This window comes from Vanellus vanellus (genome assembly GCF_965231255.1).
Source record: "Vanellus vanellus genome assembly, chromosome: 4".
In the NCBI taxonomy this organism is placed as follows: Eukaryota; Metazoa; Chordata; class Aves; order Charadriiformes; family Charadriidae; genus Vanellus; species Vanellus vanellus.
Genome location: NC_138909.1, coordinates 19196385 through 19214077, shown reverse-complemented (window position 1 = coordinate 19214077; position 17693 = coordinate 19196385). Strand labels below are relative to the sequence as shown.

At 45.7% G+C, this 17693-nt stretch overlaps 2 protein-coding genes across 2 annotated transcripts in view; both read right to left on the bottom strand.

Moving 5' to 3' along the window:
* LOC309671545 (kelch-like protein 8) overlaps positions 1-17693 on the bottom strand; it is a gene marked incomplete at its 5' end in the record, with an annotated part of 659404 nt that overhangs the window by 212635 nt on the left and 429076 nt on the right. The window lies entirely within an intron of this gene.
* Positions 1-17693, bottom strand: part of LOC309671208 (AF4/FMR2 family member 1-like) — a gene marked incomplete at its 5' end in the record, with an annotated part of 37418 nt that overhangs the window by 8870 nt on the left and 10855 nt on the right. The window contains 6 exons of the mRNA XM_082482413.1: positions 4040-4286; positions 7435-7526; positions 10082-10366; positions 13824-13986; positions 15421-15458; positions 15590-15644. Of these exons, the coding sequence (XP_082338539.1) occupies positions 4040-4286; positions 7435-7526; positions 10082-10366; positions 13824-13986; positions 15421-15458; positions 15590-15644 (880 nt within the window). The remainder of the gene's footprint in view (positions 1-4039; positions 4287-7434; positions 7527-10081; positions 10367-13823; positions 13987-15420; positions 15459-15589; positions 15645-17693) is intronic.

Below are 17693 nucleotides of genomic sequence, written 5' to 3'. Positions count from 1 at the left end.
GTGGGTCACCTTGTCATAGAAGGAGATCAGGTTTGACAGGCATGACCTGCCTTTCACAAAGCCATGCTGACTGGGCCTGATCACCCTGTTCTCTTGCATGTGCCGTGTGATGGCACTGAGGATGATCTGCTCCATGACCTTCCCAGGCACCGATGTCAGACTGACTGGCCTGTAGTTCCCTGGATCCTCCTTCCGGCCCTTCTTATGGATGGGCGTCACATTTGCCAACCTCCAGTCAGCTGGGACCTCCCCGGTTATCCAGGACTGTTCATAAATGATGCACAGTGGGCCGGTGAGCACTTCCGCCAGCTCCCTCAGCACCCTTGGATGGATCCCATCCGGCCCCATAGATTTGTGCACCTCCAGGTGCTGAAGCAGGTCCCTCACCATTTCCCTTTGGACTACAGGGGCTTCACTCTGCTCCCCATCCCTGTATTCTAGCTCAGGGGTTGGGGAATTCAAGGAACAACTGGTCCTACTGCTGAAGACTGAGGCAAAGACGGCATTAAGTACCTCAGCCTTTTCCTCATCCTTGGTTACTACGTTACCAGCCCCATCTACTAGAGGACAGATATTATCCTTGGTCCTCTTTTTATCGCTAATATATTTATAGAAACTTTTTTTGTTGTCCTTGACAACAGAAGCCAGGTTTAGCTCTAGCTGAGCTTTGGCCCTTCTGATTTTTTCCCTACATCGCTTTACTACCTCTTTGTAATCCTCCTGGGTGGCCTGCCCTTCCTTCCAAAGGCCGTATATCCTCTTTTTTTCCCTAAGCTGCAACACTAGCTCCCTGCTTAGCCAGGCCGGTCTTTTTCCCCGACGGCTTGTCTTACGGCACACGGGGACAGCCTGCTCCTGCGCCTTTAGGACTTCCGTCTTGAAAGACATCCAGGCTTCCTGGGCTCCTTTGCCCTGGAGGACTGCCTCCCAGGGGACTTTGTCAACCAGGCTCCTGAAGAGCCCAAAGTCTGCTTTCCGGAAGTCCAAGGTGGCAGTTCTGCTGACCCCCTTCCTTGCTTCTCCCAGAATTGAGAACTCTATCATTTCATGGTCACTGTTGCCAAGACGGCCTCCGACCATCACACCCCCCACAAGACCTTCCCTGTTTACAAACAACAGATCCAGCAGGGCACCTTCCCTAGTTGGCTCTTTCACTAGTTGTGTTAAGAAGTTATCCCCAGTACCTTCCAGGAACTTTCTAGACTGTTCCCTCCCTGCTGTATCGTATTCCCAGCAGATGTCCGGCAAATTGAAGTCTCCCACGAGGACTAGAGCTTGCGATCTTGAGACTTCTCCCAGCCGTTTATAGAATATTTCATCAGCCTCCTCATCCTGGTTGGGCGGTCTATAACAGACTCCTACTACAATATCTGCCTTGTTAGCCTTCCCTCTGATCCTTACCCATAAACACTCAATCTCATTATCACCATCATTTAGTTCAAGACATTCATAACACTCCCTGACATAGAGGGCCACCCCCCCGCCTCTCCTCGCTTGCCTATCCTTCCTGAAGAGTCTATAGCCATCCATGGCAGCACTATAGCTATGCGAGTCATCCCACCATGTTTCTGTGATGGCAACTACATCGTAATTACCCTGGTGTACAATGGCTTCCAGCTCCTCCTGTTTGTTGCCCATGCTACGTGCATTAGTGTATAAGCACTTCAGCTGGGCTATTGGTCCTTTCTCCTTTTTACTGGAGGGAGCTGAAGTTCTGCCATCCCCAGACATCTTCCTAAGGAGCCCGGTTACGCCCCCTGTCTTTTCCAAGTCTAGTGCCAGCACCCCACTTTCAGGCTTTTTGCTAGCAACCTTGGATCTATCCCCATCCCCCTTCAAACCTAGTTTAAAGCCCTGTCAACGAGCCCCGCCAACTCCTGCCCTAAGACCCTTTTCCCCCTCTGAGACAGGCTTTTTCCGTCTGCTGCCAGAAGGCCTGGTGTCCTGAAAAGCAGCCCATGATCAAAGAACCCAAAATCCTGCCGACGACACCAGTCTCTGAGCCAGGCATTGATCAGCTGATATTTCCTGTTAATCTTCCCATCCATCTGTGCAATTGTTGGGATAGAAGCAAACACTACTTGTGCTCCTGATCCCCTAACTAGCCATCCCAGGGCCCTGAAGTCTCTCTTCATCGCCCTCAGGCTCCTTCCTAGAATTTCATCATTACCTAACTGAAAGATCAATAAAGGGTAGTAGTCAGTAGGCCTGACTAGGCTAGGGAGTTTCCTCCGGATATCCTTAACTCTGGCCCCAGGAAGACAGCAGACCTCCCTACAGATTGGGTCCGGTCTACATATGGGACCATCCACTCCCTTCAGAATCGAGTCCCCTACTACAAGGACCCGTCTTTCTTTCCTAAATGATGATGTCGTTATATGAGGTGTAATCTGTCTTGGCTTCAGTGGCAACTCAATGTTTGGCAAGCCACAGTTATTGTCATCCTCCTCTTCCCTTTCAAGAACATCATATCTGTTCTGTAACAGCACCTGGGATGGCGTGGGGGTTACCTGGGAGGCACGCCTGCCACGACGAGCGGGGACTTGTTGCCACTGGCCCCTGTCTTCTGAATCTCCACATTCAGACACAATGCTAGAGGGTGTGGGGTTCATTGTATGCGGAGCTCGGTCTCCCTGGGGTGCTTCTCTCAGGGAAGACAGAGTGTGACTCCAGTTATCTATCTCCTGTTCACTTTCCCTTAGACTTCTTAAGCGGCTTACCTCCTCACGGAGCTCCATCACTAGCTGAAGGAGTTCCTCTACTTGGGCACACCGCCCACAGGCCTGCTCACCGCCACTATTCAACACCGGCGCAAGAGAAGGGCACTCCCTACAGCCCGACCCCTGGGTGGCAGCATGTTGCCACGCTAGCTCTGTCTGGGTGGCCACCTCAGAGCTGCTCGGTGTAGAGCTCAGGAAAGCCATGGTTTTCTGCCGAGTTCTTACCATGACGTTCTGGCCGGGTAAAGAGTTTTTTAGTAACTTACCGTCAGAAGAGCTGCGCCCTGTTTGCCCACTCTCACCTCGGTGACGCCCGGGGTGACGCCCACCAGCTGCCCGCGTGGCCGCTGCGCTCCTGAGCAGCCCGTTTAGAACTGCCGCGGGTGACGCTGGCTCCGCCCCTGCCGCGTCAGCAGCCCGCCCCCGAGCTGCCGGCTCCGGCACCAGCACGCGCCAGCCGCTTTTCCCGGCTACAAGAGCCCTCAGAAGAGCCCTTTGCCAGCCCGATCCGCCGCCATCCCCTTCCCCAGTGAGGCCTGACCTTCACTGGAGCTGATCTCCTCGGCGACTGACCGAGTTTGACCGACTGACCACATTTTTCATGGCCACTAGCCAAGGCAGGAATGGGTAATATCCATTCACACTTATTCCAGCTTAACCACACAGCAACTGTTGATTCTCTGTTACTCACTCCATTATCAGGAAAAAGCAAGCAGTTAGAAGCCAGCTAATACAGTGTGCAGAATCTGGCCTAACACACACAACAACAGACTAGACCACACACCCCCAGCCACCAGAAAACAGGAATATAATTGAATTTTCTAATAAAAAAACGCAAAGATCCAGCTGCAAGGATCATTAATAATTTTGTAAGCAAGCCACAAAACCTTATATCCCAGCTGCAGCCAAAACCACAGGTTGCTTGTTTCTTACTTTGAAGCAATCCACTCCTTTCTGTAAACACACTTATTTTTACGCCAATATTGTACTTGCAGTCGCCTACAGTCAGAAACGGTTACTGCCATAAACATGATTCTCTTGCCTTGGGTTTTTACACGGTCGTCCCTTTACACTATTGTTCACTGGTGAAATGAAAACAGCTGATGGAAAGTCAGCAGAGAAGTTACAATGCAGGCTTTCGGGCTAGCAACATATGGTCCCAGACAGCCATTAAAGGAGCAAAATTGCTTCCAAGAGCTTTCTTTGGTGGCTCATTTATCTTCCTTCCTTTTTAATATCCTCAGAGCATATTTCTAAAGACAATCACACAGCACTCACGAGTTGCAGGAAACATCCCACCAGTTATAATGGATACCTACTTCGATGCCCTTTGGCAATTCAGTGTGATTTCTCTCCACTTTCTTGTGCTTGGAGAACAAAGGATCCTTGTGGTCGCTCTTGTTCCTGGCAGTGTTATCCATGGCAGGCAGCTCATCAGTCTCACTTCTGGGTCTCTTTTGGGCCATCTTGGTTGACTTTGGTGGAGGATGTGCAGGAGACATGGGTGGCAGAGGTGGCGGTAGCAGGAGATCTCTCTTCTGGTTTTCAAGTAAAGCTTTTGGTGCTCTGGAGATGGGAAGCGAATTCAGCAATTGGGATGAATATGGTGTACATATAACTTAGGTTTTTTTTAAAAAACTTAGTTACTTCATGTACCAATTCTGTTTAAATTTCTCTGGAAGTATAAGAGGACTTGTTAACATAAAGAATCAAACAAAAGCAAAATGAAACTTCAGGGATTTCATTGTGCATTAGATACCACATCCTCAGCTGCCAACACCACACAAGAAAGTTTCTTTCAAGTAGGAGTAAGATTTGTCCTTGGAGTAAAGACTTGCAACCAGAATATCAGGATGTTGCAAAAAAGGCATCCCTCCAACACAGCCTCTTTTCACTGAAAATGGGAGAGGGGTAATAACAGCAACTAAAATCCCTGGGACAAATCACACAACAAGGCAAATGAATTGCAGCACTGACTCTCTCTCCCCATTATGCTAGAAGATATCTTCTATGGTCAGAAATACTCACCCTGACACTTGATCCTGTATATGCTTTGACCGAGTTTAACTGAGTTGTTCCTTTAAGACTTGCCAGCTCACCCACACAACACTTATAAAGTTGAGAGGATTCAGGTGAGAGAGACTTAAAATGCTGTGCTTTATAATGGCAGAGGCTATCACATTTAATAACACGGTGGCATATCAGTTTTGTGATCATCCGGAGTTAGGATTACCAGGGAACTCTGGCAGCTTTAAGCAGCACCAGATAGCTCTAAACCTTGTTTCTCTACTGCTCACTTACATCGTTTTTATCCAGCTTCTCAAAGTTTCCAGGAAAACACCGAACAGTGGATCCCAACTCATGGATTGCAACATCAGAAGAGCAGGAAATTAAGTTAAACCCAGTGAGAAGACCGAAGCATGACATTGCACATCTTGCTTCATTCTGCTGTGCACAGGACAGTCCTCTCCTGCCTTCCACAACCCACTTTTCCCATGGTACAGTCCCTACTCGCTGCACACATGCTCCCCAGCTTCCCTACCTTGGTACAGCTCTCCTAGAAGCATTAGCTCTAGCAAAGAGCTAGCCAAAATGCTGGCAGTACACTGGTATGCAAATTATGGGTTAAGTTTCAGGAGACGTACCAGAAGCACTGCAAATGCTATGCTGAATAAATGAGAAATTCCTGGCCATGAAGGCCATCTGAAATTCCACAGTTTCATGATTCAAAAGGCATGCTGGCTGTGTGTCCATTAGGTCACATACAAAAAAGACAAAGACAACGAGATGATTTTAGTGGAAAAGGGAAAGGCTCCCTACCCTTACTCACCTATACATACAACTCTGTTTTCTGGATTGGGCTTTGTGCGTTTCACCCATATACAAATTTGGGCCAGTCACTGCAAAAAGCTTATTGGCACTGCATCATGTTGGTTTAGTTAGAGAAAGGGGGAGCTGCACACCTATGTGCTTCTGAAGCATCCCAGTTTAGCAGCCTCACACGGCAGCAAGGGAAGAAACCAGAGTTCTGCAATATCCATCACATCCACCTCTGTGTTGTCAAGCTGGGAGAAGACAGGTCCCACCTAGCACAGACACCGTGTGCACCAGCAGCCAGCCGATAAGTACAATTCAAAGCCTGTCACTGGTGACAGCAAAAGCAGCTGAGGGAGCAGACAGTATCAGCATTGACACATGACTTTTTTCTTTCATCAGAACCTGTCCAATTAAGAAAACAGCAACAATCACCAAGTCGAAATTTATGGACATTCAGTTACACTTAGCAGAATATCCTTTCCCAAGAGGCTGCCAGAACTCTCTCTGCTCAGTCATGGGAACGAGAGTCATGACTTCAGGGCTACACTTTCAGCTATTTCACCTGTTTGCGGCAAGAATCTGATCAAGCAACTCAACTTGTCTGCACCTCGGTTTCTCTGTGTGCAAAACGCGTTCACCTCATCTTCTCACCTTACAAAGGCTAAGAGCTTTAAATGCATGTGAAGTACCACGAATCTGACAAAAAGCTTTCTGCTGCTTCTCATGCAGTGAGAGCACAAACTTCCCCAAAATAAGTATGACAGCAGAACCCAGAATGAGGAAGACATGGGCAAAGAAAAAGAAGTTCGTAGTATCATAGAATGGGTTGGGTTGGAAAGGACTTTTAAGGATCATTTAGTCCAACTCCCTTTTTAAAACCATTTTAAGGCTAATTCCATTTCTCATGAAAGCAGAAATAACTGATGCTTGAACTCTTAAGTCTTACTCACCTAGAATCACAGAATAGTTTGGGTTGAAAGGGACCTTTAAAGGTCATCTAGTTGACACTTTCCCCCTCTCCCCCCGGCAGGGACATCTTCAACCAGAGACATCTTCAACCATCTTCAACCTCTTGCCATCCCCTGAAACCCCTAAACTATCATGCAGAACAAGCACATGCTACTCCCCACAGAACAGCTGCCACCTCCCAGATCATCTAGGGCAATCATCTGCTGACAGATTACCACCATGGTAGTTTGCAGAAGGGAAAACGACTCCTGCATCCCGCAGGCAGGCAGTCTACCACACTGTTTGTAACTCAAGCAATGTAAAATTCTTTTGCACTGATTTGTTTCCTGCATCTGGTCTGAAAGACAGCAGTGCAAATGGTTGCCTACCAGCTTAGAAGGAAAAGCAGCATGGGCATAACTGGCAACTAAACTTCTTGCAGCATAAACAGATTTTTTGAGCTATGCGTAATACATGGATCAGAGCATGCAGCAACATAAGCTGCAGGATGGACAAGTTCATGTTTAAAATAGTAAAGTCTTCATTCCCATCTCAACTGTAGGAAATCAAGGCAAATGCAACAACATTCAACGCTTTTGCAGCACTGTAAACCAAGTGTGGGAAGACAACAAGCCACTGAAACATCAGCTTATGCTTGAATGATTAGAACCATAATCCTCAGCGTTAAGAAGACAGAGGAAGATAGATAAGTGACACCCAACCTTCACATCTGCAACAAATAAAAAGGTGAATAAATTATATTCCCATAGCCACATGTTTGGTTCCCGGATGTAAAGACAAATCTGCAGCAGATTAAGTTTCAGAAGACACATTAAGTTATAAGCAAACTCACAAGCATAAGCACAGGAGATACAGTTCCTCGCCTTAACCTTTTTGAGAAAGACTCAGCTTTATGCATCTTTTTGCCATCCCACCACTGTATACTCACTTCAATTTATGGGAGTCTTTGTTAGCTGAAGACTGCAATGGTTTTGTTTCTTTTTCTGATTTCATTTTCTTCCTATCAATCTCCTTCTCCACTTCCCTCTAACAGGAAGAAAGGAAAAAAAAAAAGAAAAAAAAGAAAATCACTCAGGTTTTGAATGTGCAGGTAAAGTACAGACGAACACATCTAAGTTTGACTGATTCTGGTTAAAAAAAAAAAGAAAATATAAGATACTGGAACTGACAAAGTGGAAACCCAGAGCACAGCGGATATAGATTTCCGGCTCACTGACAAGTATCCTAAAATGACATTATCTACTTTTGCTTGGATAGATTAATTATTTTGTAGTTGCAGGGATGGAAACGCAAAACCTCTTGTAATCAAAATTAAGGCACATCCATTGCTGAAAAATAGCATTTCATCTGTTCTGGATGGTTGTGGTTTTTTTTTTTTCTCCTACTCAGTATGAATTGTACAGAAATGTATTCAGATTCCTCCTGGCAAAGTCATGAACTGCAAGCAATTGTGTTTTGTGATAGGCCTTATGAAAGGGAAGGAAAAAACTGCATTCACAGGAGAGTTCGATCACTCAGATTTCCAAGATGCACAGGGGCTTTTGGTTTCAACAACAAGAATCTGATACCAGAAGAACAGGAACCATTAAGGCAGAGAGGTAATAAATAATACTTTTAAATTGCACTCGATAGATCTTAACAATACAAAGCATCCTCATCTGCTTACCTGAATCAAAAACTTCAGAATAATTTGCTACAAGCCAAGAAAATGTAAAAGAAACTACACTGATAAGTCAGCGTTACCCATAGTGCGCCTGGTGGCAGCCAAAAGCATTGCAGGACTTTCTGTCTCTCTCTCTCGAGTACATCCAGGTTTACGTCACTGTGGTGGTGCTCAGTGGGTTATGCTCAGCACAGAGTCTACCTCTGGCAGCGTGCTCAGGGCAAGCCTCAAGCACCTAGATCACGTCCTTAAACTGTTTCCCAGGTTGAGCTCCACAGTGCCGCAAAAGATGTCTGACAGCTGCACCTGACCAAACTGGCTGTGATGAAGCCTGAGCCTCCAAGGACACTGATGCATGCTGATATAATACAGATGTTGAGTCTCTTAGGAGGGTTTTCCTGCAATCAGATACTCAGGCTGCAAGGGAAGACACGTCTAGTATCAAATAGCTCCTCTCTTGGCTCTTTGAGACAACAGAAGCAGCAACAGATTTACTGCCTGTTCACCTTTCTCTTGCTGCTCTGCAGGAGGGGGACTGCCGGGGTCTCTCAAGTTTCTTCACCATTTTCCTGCTCTTCCCCACAACTATGGGAAGCTCAGAAAATGACAAAGGAAAGCCACGTGGGAACCAAGGTAATTCACCCACACATGCTAAGCCACCTGCTCTGTGAGGAGGACCAAAAAGTTACACAGGCACTGAAACGTCCACAGTGAATACCCATTCACCTTAACACCTGCAGCCAACTCTCTGTGCAGCTGAACCAGCTGGCTGGAAGTATATCCACAGTCCCCTTTGGCAGTTAGCTTTCAAAAACGCTCATGAGCTACTACCATCGCAGTTAAATAAAGGTCTGTCTTGTAATTCAGGGGAAAGCAACTATTATAGCTGAAGGACTCTACAAATCCCCTTAGTGGATACACGCATCTTTTAAGCATTAGCATTGCTGCTAGCACCACAGCAGCTCCAGGAAAACCAAAGACATTTTCTACATATTTATCCAAGTGCTGAGATCCAAAGCAGGGTTTAGTGATGGTTGTTACTATCAGTGAACCTGGTTCAGTCAAAAGTCTGCATTTATGGAAAAGTAAAAGGCACGGGGCTGCTGCCATCACCCCTAGTAATAACACAGTTTACATCTGCAGAATTCAGTCCTCTTTGCATAAGCAAGCCTTCACAACTGTTTCATGGAAATAAATAATTCCACACAGGAAAAGACTACGCTACTCAGACTGTGGTTGCGTGACTAAAGGCAGCAGAAGGTGCATACATGGACAAAACCAAAAACCACAGACCAGGGTGGCCTGGGTCAATTGTCCCTGTGGGCACCCCCACAAACTGCAGGCAAGGTGCTCTCCCACAACAGACACTCAATGGGTAGCACAGATGACTCCACAGTCTGGAAGGTGCTTCAGATACTATGCTGCTTTTCAAGGAGTTGCAGGGGGAGGGGGAACTGCAGCCCTACAAAGCTCTGCTTGGGCTGAAAGCAGAGAAACCCACAAATGCTCCCAGCAGGCTGGCCAGCTGCATGCTGTGACACAGCCTGCTGCCCAAAGGTCCTCTCTGACATAGGAGGGCTGAGGTTTTGGTGTCTGAGAAAATTAGTATTTCAAGAAAACACAGAAAAAAAATGTTTTAAACCACCAAAGCATTTGTTAGACAGCTTACAAGGCTTTTCATTTGCTCAGCAGGGGATTTGTGATCAACAAGAAACATCTGTGGAAAGTTTTGGTACGCATTCCCTTTAGAAGTTTGATAGCACCTTTATAGGAGGAGCATAATGGGTGCACTCCCAACCTATGAAGCAGAAATGAACTCTCCACACGGGTTTTTCAAACACCACCTTGGCCCTTGTACAAACCCACCTCCCCCTCCACCCCTCACCTTCCTCTTTTGAGGAAGACAAGTCTGCCTGAGCGAGGGCTCCTCGGTGCGCACAGGAGACTTCTGGCAGTTGTGTTTGGTTGGCAGATGAGTGTCCTGAGGAGCCCTGGCTGCTCGGCCGGAGCTTTTGTGATGAGGCTCCCTCGGCTCAGCGTGCTGGTGGGAAGAATTGCTGCTGATGCCATCGCCCTGCTCCTGGCCCTCCTCACATCCATCCCCATGGGCGATTTCGCTGAGACTTGGCACTGCTGGTGGGTTCACCTTGGTCAGCCAGTTGTTGAGCTGCCACTTATTAGAAGTTGGTGGGTCAGGCTGCAGACAAAAAGAGAAAAGAAGGATGCAACACTGATGCCTTTATGGGCTATTTCCATCCTAGCACTGCTTATCAGAACCCAGTAAAATTTCCTCCTTATTGTTAAAAAAGGCGTGAAAGTGAAAGACCGTGAGACAGTGAGGATGCTCTAGTATGTGCACATGAACACTTACTTCAGGAACACAGACCTCGTTTTTGCACAGGATCAAATATGTTGCACAGCACTCCTGGTTCTCTGCTAGCCCTACCTGTCATCCAGTAAGAGAGTAGTCTACATGAAAGCTTCATTTTGGTTTGCCACTAACCAACATTGTTGCACAATCAGACAACGTCTAAAAAAAGCAGCAATTGTAAAAACGGTTTAGGTGCTGTCCTCACAATGCTTTTGGAAAGTTATTTGCACACAGCAAAACGGACAAGGGGCTGTGCCAGCTATCACATCTCATTGAAGTTTGACAGGTAGGCTGTCAGGCTCCTGTGGTTTAACCAAAAGAAAACCATTTACCATAAGAAATTGTATGGCTACCGCATCAAGTCCAGCCTCTTCTGAGTCCTCTGCCTACACAACTTAACACTTGCTTCCCTCTGGGTCAAGCAAGGCATGAGCAATGACCAAGGTCTGAAGGCCTCTGGAGTCACAGTTTAGGGCTGGGCTGGCCACTAAATGAATGACAGATGTTTTCTATTAACCCCTCTCCCTTCCCAGAAGAGAGAAAGGAGAGAGGATAAGGGAGAAAGACTTACGGCTTGAAAAAAAACCCTAAACCAGCTTTAATGAAATATTAACAATAAAAAGAAAATATAATAATATTAATAAGAAAATAATGAAATATATACAAATATATATAAACCCAATATCGAGCTCCCAGGATGACAATCACGTCACCAGCCAGCACTGGGGAAATCCCAGACTGGACTCAGCAGCAGACAGGAACTGGGTGCAGGAACACACAGATCAGGATCAAAGGCAGAACAGACAGAGTCCTCCTCCGACTCCAGCCACTGAAGAAAAGGGAACTTGAGCCCTTGCTCCCTCAGCTTTATAATGAGCATGAGGCAGATGGGATGGAATACCCCGCTGGTCAGTTTTGGGTCATCTGTCCTGTCCGCTCCTGCCCGCTCTTCTGCTTCCAACTCGGTACATAACAAAGTTAGCTAACCCTGGTTGATACAGAGATAAGTATAAGCAAAAGCCTCTCGGCATACTATTCCTTGGTACTAACTATAAGCATCAGACTTTTGGATTGCCAGAAGCAGACACTGTCTGAAAAACATACCATTAATTTCAGAGAGTGCATTCAGTTAGACCAGACTAAACTGAAAAGGAAAATTATTGAAAAGGAACATTAGTTTTGTTCTATCTCAAACCAGGACACACGGTCAGATACCGTAATGTGGTCGCTACGAGCCCTGCTTAACCTAACAGTAGTCTGACAAATTACGAGAAAAAGAGCAGAGAGATGATCAGAGGGCTGGAGCACCTCTCCTATGAAGACAGGCTGAGAGAGGTGAGGTTGTTCAGCCTGGAGAAAAGAAAGCTCTGGGGAGACCTTATAGCAGCCTTTCAGTATCTAAAGGGGGCCTACAAGAAAGACGGGGAGGAACTTTTTAGGAGGGCATGTAGCGATAGGATGAAGGGGAATGGCTTTAAACTGGAAGAAGTTAGATTTAGATTAGATATTAGGAATAAAGTTTTCACTTTGAGGGTGGAAGGCACTGGAACAGGTTGCCCAGATAAGTCGTGGAAGCTCCATCCCTGGAGGTGTTCAAGGCCAGGGTGGATGGGGCTTTGAGCAACCTGGTCTAGTGGGAGGTGTCCCTGCCTATGGCAGGTGGATTGGAACTAGATGATCTTCAAGGTCCCTTCCAACCTAAGCCATTCTATGATTCTATGAAAAGCAAACCCAACTAACCCTAAAAAAAGACAACAGAAACTGCAAAGCAGGAGCATTATTCTCTGGGGCCTGTTCTGAAAACACCATGTATGGGTCAGCATCACTTAAATGTGTAGCTCATTATTTGGGCACCATCATGGCACAGTTACACTCCTGCCCTTACCGATTCTCCCCAGTCACAACTCTCCCTTCTCAGAAGTCCCACAACTCTTCCCCAAAAAGAGAAAGCCTGAAAGGTTTTCCAAGACTAATGAATCCCTTCTACCACAATTTTCTTCTCTATCCAGACTCAACTCACTGTAGAACATGTGGATAAACAAAACATGTCTTCAACTGTGTTTCAGAGAGTCAATCCAGAAACCTGGTTTAAAAACCAGTTTGGTTTTACCGTGGGGTCGTAAGAAAAATTAAACCACAAATTCCATTATAGTTTTCAGACAACACAAATCAGCTTTGTTTTCATTAGAATTTTAACTCATTAGCCACCAAAGAGCATTTTTTTTTATTTAAACACTATAAAAACGTGGCCAAAATACTTAGCAAACTTCAGTTCATAATGTAGGTAGCTAGCAGACAGTGGCATACTCTGATCCTTTTCTAGCACCTTCTACCATTGGTTACCTTGTTTGTGATCTACACCATCATACGGGCTTTCCTTAGGTTTTCCAAACACAAAGAATAGTAAGAGACTTCAAAAAAAAAAAAAAAAAAAGAAAGGAGGAACTATTGCCTATAGGTCTTAAAGTCTGTGCTTTTGCATGTGAAGAACTGACTATAAACAAATGGGCCATGTGCAATAATTTGCTCCTTGAGCACCATGGATGAACAGTTTGCTGAATAAAAAAGGATAAGATGGTCAATGGCAAATAGCTAGGATTTCACTAGAGCGAGAAGGATCTTGCAATCCAGTATTTTCAAAACAAAGCAGGCAGGATTGGGTAAAAGAGTAGAAGTATAATATCTGTTTCCTTCCAAAGACAACCGCATTGCAGAAGGCAAACTCCGTAACTGAACTGCTGGAAGGTGAAGTGTATTAGATATGAGAAGAAAAGCTATGCCTTCTCAAAACTTGTTTTCTGCACATAAAATTCTCCCTTTCATGTGCTTCTAAGGCAAAAGAAAGGCTCTTCTTCACATATCAGGAAATTGGTCTCACCCTGAACCAGCCCATAGCCTCAGCACTCAGAAAACCTGCATGGGCAGAGGTGCACCCCAAACATCCCAGACAAGCCGTGCTTCTCATCTGTGCCTTACTTGTGTCTCCCCAGCGATGACACTAATTCCTCCAGGAGTGCTAGACAACGATGCCAAAGTAGAAGGGGGAACACTTCAAGGTTAGGCACGTAAAAGTCTAATTACGCTGTTACTAAGGATTATTTAATTGACAAACTCTAGAAGGGAAGCAAAGGGCAAAAAAGTCTGATGATGAAGCAAAGATGTCAAGGGGACACATGAATGATGACGTTATTTCAGGTCTCCTGTCCTGACTGCATTCAGGCAGCAGAGAGTCTGAAGCAAGAGGCTGTATTAAGCAGCCTCTACATTTTATATTAATATTCACCTCAGGCGCTGACGCTCTCGCAGGGTCGTTTGCTTCACTGTCACTGGAGGTGCTCTCTGAGGTGGTCTCCGAGTCTGAAGAGCTGTCTGAGTCACTGGTGCTCCCTGACTCGGAGCTGCTGGAATGTGCTGATGCCACACTCTTGGGCTGGGACTGTAGGGCACTGCTAGACCACCATGAGATAACATTAGAAAGCAGCATGGGCGAAGGTTACTTATTATATTGACACGGCAAGATTCAAAAGTAAAACTGAAACCCCATGTTTTGGCAGTGAGCGGAGATGGGAGAAGGCCAAAGGAATACATTGCCATACCCAAAAGATAAAGCACCGGAATAAAAAACCTCTGGAAATAATAAAACCTTCAACTCCAACCCAGTCAGACAAATACATAAGCAGGACATCACTGCTACACTATGAAGCAGCATTTAGCCAACCAAAGTTTAAAAAACAACTGAAACTGACAAGTGCTTTTCTGACAGCCCCAACCCTCAAAAGAAAAACTTCCAATAAAGGCTAACAAGATGGAAACACACATTCCAGGATGGTTTCTCTTTTTTGTATTCTCCCCTTCACCTTTTCACTTCATCTGTGTTACTTGGTCAAGGTGCTGTAACTGTTTCGTTAACAGCCATGTCAAGCAGCGGCTTTTTTTCAACACCCTCCCCTACTCAAAAGTGTTTTCCTCCAGCACTGACAATGGGAATGAATAGAAGTGAGGGAGAGCCACGACTTTGATGCACAGCTTCTTTTTGCTTTGAAATGGGCTTACAAAATCAAAATGTTGGGGTTTTTTTTATTTTTTTTACTTTGAAAACTGTTTCCCATATCAGCATCAACACGTTTGTATTACTTGGAGGCAAGCTCCTTGCTGATCCAGACTGATATCAAGAGAACACTCTATTTCAAGAGCTTGCAGAGACGCAGAAATCATGCCAAGAATCGGCATGCCCTTCTGCATGTCTGACTTTGTCGACCATTACCCTGTGCTTGAAGAATACAGATATCAAGCCAAAAATGTCTGTCAGTGCTCTCCTGTAGGAAAAATTCTGGGCTTCTCCACCTTTCTTCCTCTAATGCTGGCATGTGGCTGTTGAGTCTACCTTGAATATTGCTTCTGACTAACAATACATGGCAGGAGCTGCTTACAATCAGCTGCCTTATCAGGGAGCTGAAACAGCCTCAATGAGTCTACTTAACCGTTTCCTGTTCTTCACTCACTTGGCTGTTTTGGGCCTCCTTCCAAACTAAAACTGGATTCACATCCATCACTACTACAACTGAAAATCCCATTAGCTCCAGCGTGATCTACATACACAGTGGTGGACGGGAAGAGGAGAAAAAAAAGAGAACAGCTGGGGAAATAAAATTATGGCTCACAGGCAAAATCCAGCATGACTGGATTACTCAGTTCCAATTGGAGCTTTCTGTAAAACCCCCCACAAGCCAATTTTCAAAAGCAGCTTCAGGCAGCTAGAAACAAAAGCCTGTGTCTACAAGAGAAACCAGGAACCCTTACCTATCTACCCCATATACAAAAAGTAGTTTTGGTTTTCCTCCTTATTTGGTCTAGCTAGTAGTTTGGGAACAAACCTGTACCTTGGAGGAGCAAGTGAAGAAGGTGGCTTTTCAACAACCTGTTTTGTTCACAAAAACAAAGAGGAGAGGGGGAGGAAAGGTTAGCGTAAGGAACTCGGAGCAACGCAACAAGTTGTGGTGATTGAAAGGGATGTCTGTGTGCCTAGTGTATAAAACATCTAAAACTGACTTGGTCGTCACCACTCTCTTCACTATCACTGAGCTGCAGGTCGTCCTGGAGCATTCTGAAAGACAACCAGAAGATAAATATCAGCCAAGGCAGACACATTTTCAAGCAGCAGACACTGAAAAAGACTTGGTTTGCACTTGCCAAAACAAACCAACCTCCCACATCCTTTTTGAACATTTGGCATGCTCAATCTGCTAAACCCTCTCACTACCCGAATGAATGATAAAACGACAACACACAACCTCAACGTTTTACTGTGCTTTCCAGTCGATCTCAGGAGCTGCGCAATTGGAGGTCAGTGTCATCGGCTGCCATCTACAGGCAACTGAGACAAAGTTCTACGAGGGCAGTGCTCCTCAACAATGGTTACCTAGCACACTAACACAGCGAAGAAAAGTTACCTAGGCACTAAGACCGCAAGGTGGCGTGGAAGAAATCTATCTGCTCCTTGTACAGCAAGAAATTAGCACGCTATTAGCCTCCACTGGCTCCCCAAGGGGCAGAAAGCATCGTCTTTGCACCAGAAACTGTGCGTGTTCACACTCTGAGGGCCTGTGAATATTTCTTCTGTCACAGGAGTTCTCTTTTTGCTGCTGAAGTTTCCTATCGCACATACATAAGTAAATGCCAAGGTCAAGCCTTTCTCCTATTTCTTCTCTACACAATGAACTTCACACTTGTGCACATCTCAGCAGTAACCATAACATTGAGCAGTTCAGATACTCAAAGTGGTTTACAAGTTGGGAGGCACAAACTCTTTTTTACTATTGCTAGAGTAGAGAGCAGGCTGCCCGCAAATGTTTCCAAAAAGCCTAATGTAGTCCTCTACATGCAGGTGCTAACTACTGCTGGCAATTTCAATGCATTACCGAGGTCCTTAAAAGGCTGGAAGGGAAGGATTTGTGGGGAGGGACCCAAAGTTCTCCCAAACTGTTATCCCCCACTTTGGCAATCATGCAGGCACCCCCAAAAGGAGTTGGAAAGCAGACGGGCAAAACTCTTGTTATTCAAGTGTACGGTGGTTCAAATCTTGAAACTAGCTGGAGACTGACTCCTCAACCCAGAGAGTTACAGAAGTGTCCAAAAACTGGATAAAACGCTTAGGAACCGAGACAGGGGTTCTAATCAATCAGGTCAAAACTCTGTTTATTTCAGCCTCATTTCAATCTAAGGGCTCTCTGTGAGAAATAAGAAAAATAAGCCTCCAACCCTTCATGACAACACATTTTATAGCATGAAAACAAATATGAAAGATCCCCAGCGAACCACATCACCTTGGAAAAGTGGGGAGAGAGTGTTCCTGGTGCTTGTTAGGAGAAGGAAAACTACAGAAACCTTCACACTCTTTTAAGCCTTCATTTCAAATTATGAACAAAGCGAAAAAGATTTATGGCCCTGTGGGTCACCTCTAATGACCCTGAGCAGTTTGCTTTTATGATTCCATGACAAAAGAGGAGTAAAAACTTTGAATAAAAAAGTGATTCCCTTATTTAAGTACTATCCCCACTACCTAGATAAATTCTTTTACACTCATACCAAAGCAGTTGACATGCATGGAGATACTTTCATTGGAATAGGACCGTGTTTACGGTTGAAGCTGGCACGATCTCAAAACAAATAATTCCACAAACCAGAAGGGACGAATCTACTCTTGCCCATGGAGCAGGACAGCATGAAGAAACCCCAAAGGTCTCCTTGTCTACCAGTACGGAGCCAACCCCTCCTGCATAGGTGACACCTCCTGCAAAGGTACTGACCCCACAGTTCCCAAGTACCTCTCTCTGATGCAGAAGAGGCTCTCAGTGCCACAAAGGCGCTGTCTGATTACACTCATGATGACCTACGCGCTTTCTTTGTTCAGGCATTTTGCCTTTGCCATTCCCCTGTGACTATCCTCCTCCATCTCCCAGCCTCCACTGCCTCAGTTCCTCACACACCTTCTCAGTGGAAGTCACCTCTTCCCTCTTCTTTAGAGTAAACACTGACAGGAATCACTATGAGACACCACCTTGGAAAATGAGGCCCCCGAATTTCCTACAGAAGGCAAATGGCATGCAGTCTGCAGCAATCCTGCCTGTGCCAACTTTGCACGTGGGCTAGAGCT